This window comes from Sorex fumeus, unplaced genomic scaffold (genome assembly GCF_029834395.1).
Source record: "Sorex fumeus unplaced genomic scaffold, SorFum_2.1 ptg000098l, whole genome shotgun sequence".
Lineage (NCBI taxonomy): Eukaryota > Metazoa > Chordata > Mammalia > Eulipotyphla > Soricidae > Sorex > Sorex fumeus.
In genome coordinates this window covers 75979797-75993527 of record NW_026606155.1, presented here as the reverse complement: position 1 = coordinate 75993527, position 13731 = coordinate 75979797, and the positions used below count along the sequence as shown (strand labels likewise).

At 33.5% G+C, this 13731-nt stretch overlaps 2 protein-coding genes across 2 annotated transcripts; both read right to left on the bottom strand.

Annotated features, from left to right (window-relative positions):
- Positions 1–2550: 2550 nt before the first annotated feature.
- LOC130041797 (olfactory receptor 4F4) lies at positions 2551–3525 on the bottom strand. Its single transcript, XM_056134061.1, has one exon. It carries the CDS (start codon positions 3466–3468, stop codon positions 2551–2553), a length of 918 nt encoding a protein of 305 aa, XP_055990036.1. The 5' UTR covers positions 3469–3525.
- Positions 3526–8807: 5282 nt separating this feature from the next.
- On the bottom strand, positions 8808–9752 carry LOC130041907 (olfactory receptor 4F6-like). Its single transcript, XM_056134191.1, has one exon. It carries the CDS (start codon positions 9744–9746, stop codon positions 8808–8810), a length of 939 nt encoding a protein of 312 aa, XP_055990166.1. The 5' UTR covers positions 9747–9752.
- Positions 9753–13731: the final 3979 nt, after the last annotated feature.

Below are 13731 nucleotides of genomic sequence, written 5' to 3'. Positions count from 1 at the left end.
AATTCTTTTTCTGAATTGATGCTTATTATTTTAGTTCCTGCATATCTTTGTCTGTTTGAGTTTATTCTGTTTGCTGCTTGAGGAGCATTTGGATTTAGATATATGTCTCCATCCTAATATTAGGGAAGTTTTGGCAATCATTTCTTCAACCATGTTGAAAAATTCCTCTTTATCTTTTTTTTTCCTTCTAGAAAATTTATAACAGTATCAATGTTCCTGTTGATGCGGTCACATATTTTGTTTCCTTTATTAAAAATCCTTTATTTTTGGTAGTTTACTACTATTTTGGTAGTTTCCTCTACTTATCTCAATATTATTATTTAGTCTACAACTTCATTTGTTCTATTGTTGAGACCCTTTATTGTATTTTTATTTTATATGCATTTATGTTATTTTGGTTTTTAGGTCATACCTGGCAGTGTCCAGATATTCGATCTCACCTTAATAGGTACTTCTTTTTTGCACCAATTTGAAATATTGTCCTTATCATCAACTGTTTTTAGCCTATTTATGAAGTTCTATTCTTTCTCTCTTTTTGGTAAATATGTTCTTTACCCTTGTATCATTTAATTCTCATTATAAATTTAAACTATACTTTGAATAAAATACCTTTCTACTTAGAATACTTAATCTTCAATTTTAGCAAGATTCAATGATTCTTTTTGGACACAAGAGTTATCTATCGTAGTGACTTGTAAAGCCTTTTATAATTTTCCAACCCTGTATTTCTCTTTTCTTCTATCTTGAGTTTTTGGCATGCCTCCTAAATTATAGAGTATATCACATTAGTAAATGTTTGCATATAAAAACTGATGTGTTTGTTTACAACTTATTTGTTCCCCAAATGAGCTTCTGTTAAGATTGAAGTGTGTCATATCCCCCATGTATGTAGAGGTATGTTGAAAATTTTTGGATTGTTGATACTTAAGATTTATATAAAAAATAGCTAATATTTGCTGAGTTGAAATATGCAAGAAAATGTGTTACTTTTATTTATTTATATATTGTATAATTTCTCCTAAGAATCTTTTGTATAAGTATTCTTTATTGTCCTTTTGCACATGTGCAATTGGAAGCTTAGCAAAGTTTATGTGCCCAAATTCACAATTACTTAAGGTGTAGGTAGATTAATTTGACTTTAAAACTGTTCTGGTAAGCCAGTAATTGGGGTCAGAAAGATAGCTCAAAGGACTTAAGTGCGTTCTTTGCATACAGGAGGCCTGTGTTCTATCCCTAGCACTGCCTGGTTCTCAAAAACATCACAAGGAGTGATCCTAAGTACAGAGCCATTAGTAGCTCCTGAGTACCACCTGGCATGGCCACAAACAAAAACAATACCCAACAGCTACAACAGCAAAAAGAAAAAAAATACAAAAGTCTTAATTATGAAAAATGATATGTAGGAATTCAAATTATATACTGTATCTCAGCATATTCAGGGATTTGGATACTTTAAAAGTACTTAAAAGAACCTGCTTATGCCCTGTTGTTTCAGCCCATAGGAAGTCAAAGGTATACAAAGCACATTCATACTGGTAGACTCACTCTTTGTGTCATTCTCTATAGTGGCTTATAGATAAGTGTCATTCACTATAGTGGATTATAGATGAGTATACTGATATAATGGAGCGATAGCACAGCGGTAGGGCATTTGCCTTACAAGCGGCCAACATGGCCGACCCAAGTTCGATTCCTCTGCCCCTCTCAGAGAGTCCGGCAAGCTACCGAGAGTATCTCGCCCCCAGGGCAGAGCCTGGCAAGCTCCCCATGAAGTATTCGATATGCCAAACACAGTAACAACAAGTCTTATGATGGAGACGTTACTGGGCCCGCTCAAGCAAATCGATGAACAACGGGAGGACCGTGACCATGATATAGCGATATAAACATTGAAATAGGAGTTTTTTTTTTTTCAAACCTCTTTAAAGTTTACATGTAAATCCTGTCACTAAGGATATCTTTTCATTTAGAACCAGTGCAGTTGCTTTGATGGTATAGGGGAAATGAGTCAAATGAAGGATCTAAGTCTTAATAAACCAATCTCTATATTTTTATTTTTTGGTGTTAAGACAGAAATTTTTAGGATTTAGTCCTGGCTTTGTGCTCATGTACCATTCATGGTGGTGTTGATGGGACCATATGTGATTCCAGAGATAAAATCTGGGTGATTTACATGCAAGACAAACCCCTCAATCACTTGTTCTATTTCTTTGATTCACAAACCAGACTAGTTCTTTTTTTGGAAGGGGGCACACCGAGTGATGCTCAAGGGTTATTCCTGGCTCTGCATTCAGGAATTACAAATATTTATGTCTCTTATGATTTTGAAAATGTGAGATATCTTCAAATTGTGATATCAATTTGCATATATATCTAAGATTGTAATTATAGTTTTGTCAAAGAATAAGTTAAAGCAACATTTGTGAAAGTTTTTTGAAAATAACTAAAGTTATGGCTATAGCAGTTACAGTTTCTTGAACTTTACTAAGTTATTTACGAAATTTACAATGAACTATATCATTATTTCAGATTAATTTCACAATTAAGCATCTAAGTTTTTAACCTGGAATTCACATTCTGTTTTAGGAGCCGTCTCATTGCAGCTTTCATGTCTTTGTTCCTTAGTGTATATATAATAGGATTCAAGAGAGGAGTGACCACAGAATAAAATACAGCAAGAAATTTATCTAATGACTTAATAGGGAATGGCCAGGCATAAATAAAGATACATGGTCCAAAGAATAGAAGAACTACTGTAATGTGAGCTGTCAAAGTAGACAAAGCCTTAGATGACCTATCTGAAGGGCGACGCAGGATGGTCACTAGGATAATAGAGTAGGAGATGACGAGGAGAACAAAAGAACACACAGTGAGTATGCCACTGTTAGCAATGACCATGATATCCAACTTATAAGTGTCTGTACAGGCAAGTTTGATGACCCTAGGAAGATCACAGTAAAAGCTGTCAACTTCTTTGGGACCACAAAACGGTAAGTTCACTGCAAAGGCCAACTGGCTCACTGAATGGAGAAAACCAGTTCCCCAAGCAGCAATCACAATGCCAACACATACATTGCCTCGCATAATTGTGGTATAGTGAAGGGGTTTGCATATGGCTATGTATCTGTCAAAAGCCATAGCTATGAGGATTATCAGTTCACTCCCACCAAAGAAGTGAAGGAGAAATATCTGAGTAAGGCAGCCCTTGAAAGAGATGACTTTACGTTTACTAAAAAAGTCAGCAATCATCTTGGGAGCTGTGACCGAAGACAGACACAGATCAATGAGGGAGAGGTTGGCTAGTAGGAAGTACATGGGGGAGTGAAGATGGGAGTCAGAAGTCACAGTTATGGCAATAAAAAGATTTCCAAACACAATTCCCATATAGAATACAAAAAAGAATACAAACAGGAAAATCTGGAGTTCTTGAGAATCGGAGAGTCCTAGAAAAATGAATTCTGTCACCATGGAGTGATTTCTCTCACTTGTTGATTCATTCCAAGGTATAGCCTTTGTTGTGACAAAGAAGAGAGGCAGAAAGAAGTAAAAACTATTATTTTCAATTCAAACCACCAGTTTTACATGATTTGTATTATATAGTGACTCTCTATAGTCATTACATAAAACCCTTCATAGTGCACATAATATTAAACTAGCTTTATTCTACATCCCATATCTGACTTTGCTTATAGCGAAATTATCCAGTTCTCTTCAGGGTTTCCATTCAAGCTAGTTTTGGGGGAGAAGGGATTTACCCACAGCTAGCTGGGATCAGGGCTTTATTCCTATCTCTGTTCAGGGAGTGTTTCTCGTAGTGCTTTGAGGATCATACGCTGTGACAGGGATCCAACTAGACTCAGTGATGTACGCAGCAAGAGCTTAAACTCATGTATTTGCTGTTTAGCTCTCATGGCAGTTTTATTCCTAATAAAATTCTCCTTTTCTTGCCTTGTTAGCCAAATTAAGTCTATAACTCTGTTTACCTTTGTATTCTTTGCTGCTGATCTTCAAAAAAAAGTTTATATTCTGCAGCCTGTGTCATTCCTCTTTTATGTTTTGGTTTTTGGAGCCACACATAGTGATGCTCAGGACTTAATCATGACTCTATACTCAGAGATCACTTCTGATGGTGTGAGGGGACCCTGAGGGCTGCCAGGATCAAACCCAGGTTTGCAAGCAAAATAAATGCCATACAACTTATTATCTCTCCCATTTCCATAACTCTAAAATATATACTCATTGTATGTTTTATATTTTCACAGTATTTTATTATATGTGTTTTTGAGAAAATGTTATTAGTTTTCATTACATTCCTTTTGTGTATAGTTCTTAAAAATTCTATAAAACAAATCATTTACAATCTTGTTACACAAGAAAATTGTAGTACCTCAGTTTATACACATCTGTTGCCTTTGAAACTCTTTAATACTACTTTATTTTTACTTTTGCAAATGTGCATAATAGCTATATTTACTTTCATTAGTAATTATGAATTTTAAATGAATTAGTAAAGTGTTTTGCAAAGAATTTAGTGAGTGTTCAATAAAATTGTATAATTATTAGTAGTTAGATTAATCAACTTCGGATTCAAAGAGGACTCTGGTTACCAAAAATCATTCTTTCTTGGGCTTTTTTTTTTTTTGCTTGTTTGTCATTTTGGCCACACTCAACAGTTCTCAGGGCTCTGAACTGAGTAATATTTCCTCATGGGTGGGGAGTACCATGTTACCCCCATTGTACTATATAATCTCAGTGGCTCATTTACTTGTAATCTGTATGTAAGTCATAGCAATATGATTGAATTTCAAGTTTCTTCCTTCTGGACACAATTTCAGAATTAATCTTCATAGTCTTGTTTAGGAATCTTGGTTAGAAACATAAAAACTAAGACAGATGTAAAGATAGTGCTTCAGGCGAAGTTTACATTTATTATCATCTTAAAAAGTAGTCTGAGAGCTATAAGGCTTTGCAAAGGATGGAACTGATATTTAAAATGTAGTGCTGTCGGGACTGGAGAGATAGTATATTGGGTAGGGTGTTTGCCTTGCACGCGGCTGACCCGGATTTGATCATCGGCATCCCAAATGGTTCCCCCAGTACCGCCAGGAGTAATTCCTGACTGCAGAGCCAGAAGTAACCCCTGAGCATTGCTGGGATGTGACCCAAAAAGCAATGAAAAATGTACTTCTATTAAAAAGTGTAGAAGAGAATCAACTAAACTGTACCTCATTATGTCTCACTAAAAAAAAAATAAATAAATAAAATTAAATATGAAAATAGAAGATTAAAAACTAAGTACAGAAAAATAAGTTGAAAAGAAAGAGGAATAAGATTAAAAATGAGAATTCAGGATGGAAAAATATTGAGGAAATGTAAAAAATTTACATAAGAGAAAATGTGAAGGAGATTAACAAGAGATAAAACTGAGATAGGATTCTGTCTTGTTTTTCCAAGGAATTAGCATTTTAATATAATGTAGTGAATTATTAATAACTATAAAATGCTCAATATATTTTTGACAAATAATAAATAGTAATTTATAATAGCAGTTATTAGTAATAACTAATAGGATTTGAAAGAAAAATATGGTATAGACATTTAAAAAATGAAAATTAGAAGTTGATGGATTCTAGAGAGAAATTAAGTGGTACTCTCATCAAGCTTTATGGAGCAGTAATGGTATTTGTGTGATTTCCTTAATCACAGTTATCCCATAGTTCTTGGAAATTATACTTTTTATTATCTGGATTCCATTAAAAATTTTTTAAATTGAGATTTACAGTGAGTTCCTATTTTTAGCCCTATCCTTTAAAGTTCCACATTATTATTTTCAAAGTCATTTATAATTTAGCAATTCAGTTTTTCCAAGTACAATATACATTTAATAGTAAGATTGGTGATGAATATGACTTTTAATTTCCTGATTTATATAATGATAAATATTTGACAGGAAAGAGGAAAGATTTCATAGTGTGAGACAATTTCTGACATAGTTGATTGATTGGGATATTAATTTAGAATCTATGTAAACATTTTAAAATTGACTTTAGCTATTTGCCAATATAAATCCACTTCATTTTACTGGGGAGGACAAACTTGATAGTTTTATTTTATATGTAATAGGTAAATGTACTAGGGATACTAGTTGATCAGGGTGTTCTTACTGCAATAAAGAATTTGTTTACCATGGTAATAAGAATCTAGATTTTTTTTAGCAGAAAAAATTTTTACTTAGTGAGTAGTATCCAAAAAATTTTAGAATTTTGTTGATTCTTTTTATTTTATCTTATTTATTTTATTCTTGGGCCATACCCAGAGGCACTTAGGGCTTACTCCTAACTTTGTGTGTAGGGATCACCTTTGGTGAGACTTGGTGGACAATAGGGGATGCTGGGGATCAAACCCAGGTCAGTCAAGTGTTATGCATGTACTCCACCCACTGTACTGTCGCTTTGGCTCTGAATTATGTTGGTTCTAAATCAAACATCAAATTTAAGTTAATTAATGTATGCTAGAATCTTATACATAATTGTAGCAATCATGATATAGGTTGAACTAAAAAATCCTTTTTAATAAATTTTATCAAACAATTAAGGTATGGTAAAAAACATTAAATCATTCTCTGTCTTAAGCATCTTTTATACTCCTCAAAGAAAGTTGCTTTAAGTCTCCATAATTGTCAGTGAAATATAAAAATTGTGGAGACTTAGGTGATAGCACAAATTCACTATGTCATACTGGGCATGCCATTGCAAATCTATGGATCATAGTTTATCTGTTTTGAAATGAGTTAATCAGGCAAAATTTCTCAGAAAAAATTCTCACATGTCTTAGAATATGATTTGCCTTTTTCTTTTGTTAAAGAATGTCCCAAACCAGGCATTATGGGTTGAAAGAAGGAATAAAAGGTAAGAAAAACTGAATCACTTATATTATTTATTCTAAATATTTATTCTAACTTCATGGAATTATTACATTTTTCCTGACAATAAATACACAATTATCGTATTATACACACTTGAATTCTGAAGGATGACTTATTGCTAATAGAAGTATTTCAATAACAAAAATGTGACAGTGTATCTAGTTCTGCTGACATATTTTACATTCATTGTTGTACCTACCTCATTCATAACGAAGAAGCTCAGCAATTTTCAGAGCAAATAAGAATGCAGATTTTTCTCGTATTTGCAACTTTGTCTTGAAATACAACCTTTATAAGGAAAAATATCTATACAATTTGTCTTCTTTAATAAACCACCTGGTTAATTAAGAGTCTTTATGAAAATGTCCAGATGTATCTGAAGAGATCTGGAAGTAGCCATCCTGGACTTTGACTTTTATAGTCTCAACAAGTTTTCTCTTGAGGAAACATACACTATCTTGAGTTAAAGGCTGTAATGACAGCTTCTTGGCCTACTTAGGTGTTTTTACTACCCCTCTGAGTTGAAAGGTGAATTTTTTAAAAAAGAATACTAATAAGTCAATTAAGTAAGATAATATAAAGTTAAAATCTGGATGATCTAATAAGAGATAAATTACAATGTTTTAGATTTGCAAAAAAGGGATAACTTAGAGCACTAGTGGCAGTTTGCAGAAAAATATAGGAAAAATAACTGACTGTCAATAAGAAAGTCTTTTATTTCATCAGTTAGTATTTTTATTGAATTGCTCTAATGATCCTGCAGAAATTAAGACTGAACAGAATTACTACAATAAATATTGTTAAATTCAGTTGCAGAAATACAACCAACTATGCTATTTACCACCAGACTTTACAGGTCTTAACAAAAATTACTGGTCATCTGTTTGTAGTGAATACTCTTGTTTAGGAACAAACACACTGAACAAACTGAGATATTAATGGGGTATCCCTTCTAGGGAGCGGGGGGTAAGACCTTTCAAATACACTTAAGATTGACAAAACTTTTTTAGAATAAGAAATGCTTTGACGTAGAGAGAATTTTGCTATTGAAAAACATGGCACATAGATAGTTTTTGCATGATGCACAGAGTCTCAAAAATGACATTAAACAAAGTACACTGAAAAAGACTAAGACAAGCAAAGTATTTTGACATAGTATTGCCTTCCAACTCATCTAACTTAAACGATGATTATGATTATTTTTTTCCACGTTGATGTTTTTGTCCTTATCTTTGTTATTGTTTTGCAAGGGTCGTATTCAGTGGGGCCAGACAACACCATTGAGGTCCAGGGGCCACTGGGGTCTCACATATTTAATATATTTCTTCTTTCATTTGAGCTAAATTCCCAGTCCTCTTTCTTGATTTTAAAGGCTGTTTTTTATATAAACTCATACTTATCCATTGGATACACATAATTTCCACAAGAAATATTAATTGATTTCCACTAATTATTAGTGTGGAGGTAATACTAATAATATTTAGTAAAGCCCGGCAAGCTACTGAGAGTATTCGATATGCCAGACACAGTAACAACAAAGTCTCCAATGGAGACGTTACTGGGCCCGCTCGAGAAAATCGACGATCAACGGGAGGGCCTTTACCTTTACCTTAATAATATTTATGTACAGATAAATATTTGTGTAGATAGGAAATGTTCACATGAAAATTAAATGAGTAATTTGACACTATGCAGTTTAAATTTAGTTTAGATAGAAATAAATACAAATTACTTTTTTCTATTTATCAAATAACTATCTGAAAATGAAATTATTTGATTCAATATCTCTTTATAGATTTAAAACATCTTACAGTGTTCACAGTAACCTTGAGGACCTAGTTGGTTCATGAGAGATATTTTGTGCTCTTCTCAATGAAATCTGTTATGTCATATCTCTAGAACCTATAACTTGTTGACTCAGCCTTTTCATTGCCATCTTCATATCTCTGTTCCTTAAGGTATAAATGGTAGGATTTAGGACAGGAGTGACAACAAAGTCCACAATAGCAAAAAATTGATCCAATGACTGAGTAGGGAAAGGCCACACATAGAGAAACATGCATGGAGCAAAAAACAAAACCACCACAGCAATGTGAGCTGATAACGTGAAGAAGGCTTTGGATAAATCCTTTGAAGAATGTTGCCTGACAGTGACCAGAATAAAGATGTATGATAGAATTAAGAAAAAAAAAGTGGCCATAGATATGAAACCACTGTTGGCAGTAACCACAAATTGTAAACTGTAAGTGTCTTTGCAAGCAAGTTTAATCACCCGAGGAAAATCACAATAAAAGCTACCCACATCATTAGGGCCACAGAAAGGTAAATTTATGACAAAAACAAACTGAAACATAGCATGAATAAACCCAGTGATCCAAGCAGTCACTATCAAAATTATGCACATTTTTGGATTCATAATAGTTAGATAATGAAGAGGTTTGCAAATTGCCGTGTACCTGTCATATGCCATGGATATCAGTAATACCATTTCAACTCCTCCCATAACATGGATAAAGAACATTTGCGTCATGCAGCTGTGGAAGGAAATAATTTTATAATCATGGAACAGGTCCGATATCATCCGAGGAACTGTGGTAGATGAAAGGCCCAGGTCAATGAGTGATAGGTTGGCCAATAGAATATACATGGGAGAGTGTAAATGAGAATCAAAAATCACTGTAAATACAATGAAAAGGTTTCCCAGGATAATACCTACATAGAACAAAAAGAAGAAAAGAAAAAGAAAAAGCTGCATTTCTAAGGAATGTGCAAGTCCCACTAACACAAATTCAGTTACTGCTGAACCATTTACTTGATCCATTGAATCCTGAAGAAGGGAGAGTAGTGAAATCACCTAAAAAAAAAAAGAAAGGTCAACGTAAAGTCACTACAGTTACATTATAGTTACATTATGAGTTGATTATTTAAAGTTTATAATTAGTGAATATTTAAGTGATGACAAAATATTCACAAAATAACAGAAACACGGGGTTCAAAATTAGTGTAGTATGACCAAAACTGCACTCTGAAACAATCTACTGCTTAGGGAAAAATATAATTTATTTAAATATATGAACTAATCTGGCACTTAAGACATTAGAAAATAATAAAGAATTAGTTTAAGAAATTTAGGTAAGAACATAATAAAAATTAAAAACAAAAATATTGAAACCTAGAAAATTGGAAAAGTGTATATGAGTATGAAAATGTATTTCATAAATGAGTTAAAATATATAATCAAGTATAGAAATGCATGATTACTTTTAAGATACCTGTAATATTTGTTTTTAACATGTCATAAAATAGTCTGATTTAGGGGGTAGATAGCACAGGGGTTAAGGTACATGTATTGCATGTGGCCTACCCCTGTTCTATCCTGCACCATATGGTCCTCCCAGAACTCAAAAAGAGAGTGTGTGCAGCCCTGGAGGCCCCCTGAGTATACTGGGTGGCTTGGTAATCCCTGGAACCACAAGCTCAAACAGTACTATATCCGTGGGCCCTGAAATTGAGCCATTGGCCAACTTGGCTGAAGTTGCCATGAGGACCTGTGGGTCTCCTAAGTGCTGTTTGGAAGAGGCCATCCCACTCCCAAGCAAAACCAAGTCTACCCTATGACAACATATGAATAATATCTATTTTGAAATTACATAGAGTTAGGATGTTAATATCTTAATACTATATAACAGTATATAAATTTTTTAAAAAACAGCCACTAGTAAAACCTCTAGGTCCTTATAGGTAAATGGACAAACAATTTGAAAAGTGGATTCAGAAATGTAAATTACATATGTAGCTTTGTGTGTGTGTGCATTCCCTTTTTCTTTTTCTTTTTTTGCTTTTTGGGTCACATCCAGCAATGCTCAGGGGTTACTTCTGGCTTTGCACTCAGGAATTACTCCTAGCAGTGCTTGGGGGACCATATGGGATGCTGGGGATTGAACCCGGGTCAGCCACGTGCAAGGCAAATGCTCTACCCACTGGACTATCACTCCACCCCCAACATGTGTATTTCTTTTTTTCATGAAATTAAAATAGAGAAGATGTAACGCTATTTTTTAAAAATTACATAAATGTTTTAGTATTATTGCTGTCAAAACCAGCAAATGCTCAGTGATATACATACATTACATTACATTGCTGAAGGAAAAATAGACTGATAAAACATTAAACTTTTGATAACAGGTGATCTCACTGAAGATGGACAGAACAAGAGAATCAGCAGTACTGATCAATGGCAAACTATTGGTGTTTGAACACAAAGTAATTACCAATCACCAAAAAAAGATCAGTGCACAGGTGAAATAGAATCATGGGTTCTTTGGTGGTGGTGCCCTGCAGTAATTTGTTTATTGATATCATAAATTTTAGCCATATTGTAACTACCTAAACTCTAAAAATATCATGACAGTGAGATTTTATCAGTAAGATTTTATAAGGAGCAATACCTTCATCCCCCAAATATAAACTTCCCTTGAAATTTTGTATCAAGAATTTTAAATCCAAATTGTTTGGTAAAATGATTTTCAATATAGAGTTATATTTGAAGACTAAAAATCTTGGCACAAAATCACATACATTATTACTAGGTTAGCACCACTGAAATGGTGTGTATCCTGGATTTTGAATGGTAATTTTTATTAAGAGGAATATTTCATACTGAGTCTATTAGCTTAAATACTAAAATCTTTTATGTATTACATGTGATATAATATTTTTATTAAATGTAGAAATCTGCGTGTAATCAATATGATATAGTTGGATTCATTAAAATGTCTAAGTAACAGGCATAATAGAAATCTAAAAGGAGACTGAAGAGGAATTGGAAAGACAGTAGGACAATAAAAGAAAGGAATAGATAAGAAAGGAATAAGGAGAATTTCAAAGGAGAAATGAAGATTCAGTGATGTTCAAAAGAGACTTGCTAAAGCTTTGTATTTTTTAATTGATTGCTTCTTATGGTTTGAACCCACATTGATACATTATATACTTTAGAATGTAAACTTGGGTTTTCATCACTGTTTTGGATATTCTTTGCCTGGAAGGATGGTATAGAGAAAATAGCTACCAATAAGAAGAAATGTTAAAACTTTAAACATATGTATGTGGCAGTGAGGTTTGGTGAATTGAAGTAGATAATTGGAAATAATGGTTTAACTAAGAAGCAGGTAAATCATCTGAAAATATTTAGTAATAATTGAGCAAAACATGTTTAATCTCCAAACAGCATTTATTTATCATAGATCTAACGTTTGTAGTTTTTCATAACAATTAAAGCTATGGGATTTTTTAAGTTAAAAAATGAATAGATTTTTTTAGAAATGAGAACTAAATTGTTCATATGATAAAATAGTATCCTCACAAATAATAAATTGAATTTAATAATATTCTCCACAAAATGTACTTATTGTTTACCCAGTTATAGAAATTAAAAATATATGAAAATACACATGTAAAAGGAAATTTTATGTCATTAAAATTCCCACTTTTTGCCTCAAGCATCTGAAAGTATGTATCATGGTAGAAGAAATGATGATTTAATCTATCTTGTTTGGAGAAAAAGATCACATACTTTGTTTCTCTGCCTTCTTAGGAAACGTTGGTGATTTTGTGAGGCTCCCAGGAATTCTTCAGATACCAATTCCCAATAGAGTTTGCCATCTCTTCTATTGGGGATTTAAAATTTTTCAGTCATTCAGTGCTTGGGAAGATGCATCTTTAAACAAGAGATAGAGATTTACAGTAAAACGATAAGAATTATAGGTTGGCACAGACATAGGAAAGAACTATGACTACCTTACTTGGTTGCTTTAATATACAGGTGGAAATATAAGTCAATGAGGTGAAATGGCTAGTCAGTGTACTTACAGCAATACAGTAACAGAATCAGAGCTCTGAGTCAAAGTACACTCAGACAAAATGTCTTCCTATAATCCTCTGTATATGCTTAGCAGCATATATTGAAAATATTTTCATTTCATTTCATTTCATCATCCTGTTATTCGTCGATTGCCTCGAGCAGGCCCCAGTATCGTCTCTTTCATCCTAGCCCTGAGATTATATTCAAGGCTCTTTAGGAGAATGAGACCCATCATTGTTACTGGTATTTGGCATATTTGGTAGACCACGGGGAGTTTGCCAGACTCTGCCCTGTGGACAGGCTACATTCAATAGCCTGCAAGTTTGTCCAAAGTTTTTTTTTATGACATCTTACTGTCTCATTCCTACTTTGGAAAATATAGAATTAGTCATATTTTTATTGGATCATTTAAACTTAGTTGAAAGAGTTTAAAGTACTTACAAAGTTTATCTCTGAGTTATTTAAACAATTCTCAAAAAATTAGAAATTGAGCTCCCATTTGACCCAGCAATACCACTCCTGAGAATATATCCCAGAGAGGCAAAAAAGTATAGTTGAAGTGACAACTGCACTTGTTTGTTCATTGCAGCACTGTGTACAATAGCCAGAATCTGGAAAAAACCTGAGTGCCCGAGAACAGTTGACTGGTCAAAGAAACTTTGGTACATTTACACAATGGAGTACTATGTAGCTGTTAGAAAAGATGAAGTCATGAAATTTACATACAAGTGGTACTACATGGACAGTATCATGTTAAGTGAAATGAGTCAGAAAGAGAGGGACAGACATAAAAAGACTGCATTCATCTGGGGAACATAAATTAACAAAATAGGAGACTAACACCCAAGAGTGGCCGAGATTAGTACCAGGAATTTTGCTCCATGTCTTGGAGGCCAGCCACACATGCTAGGGGAAAAGGCAGCTCAGATAGAGAAGGGAACACCAA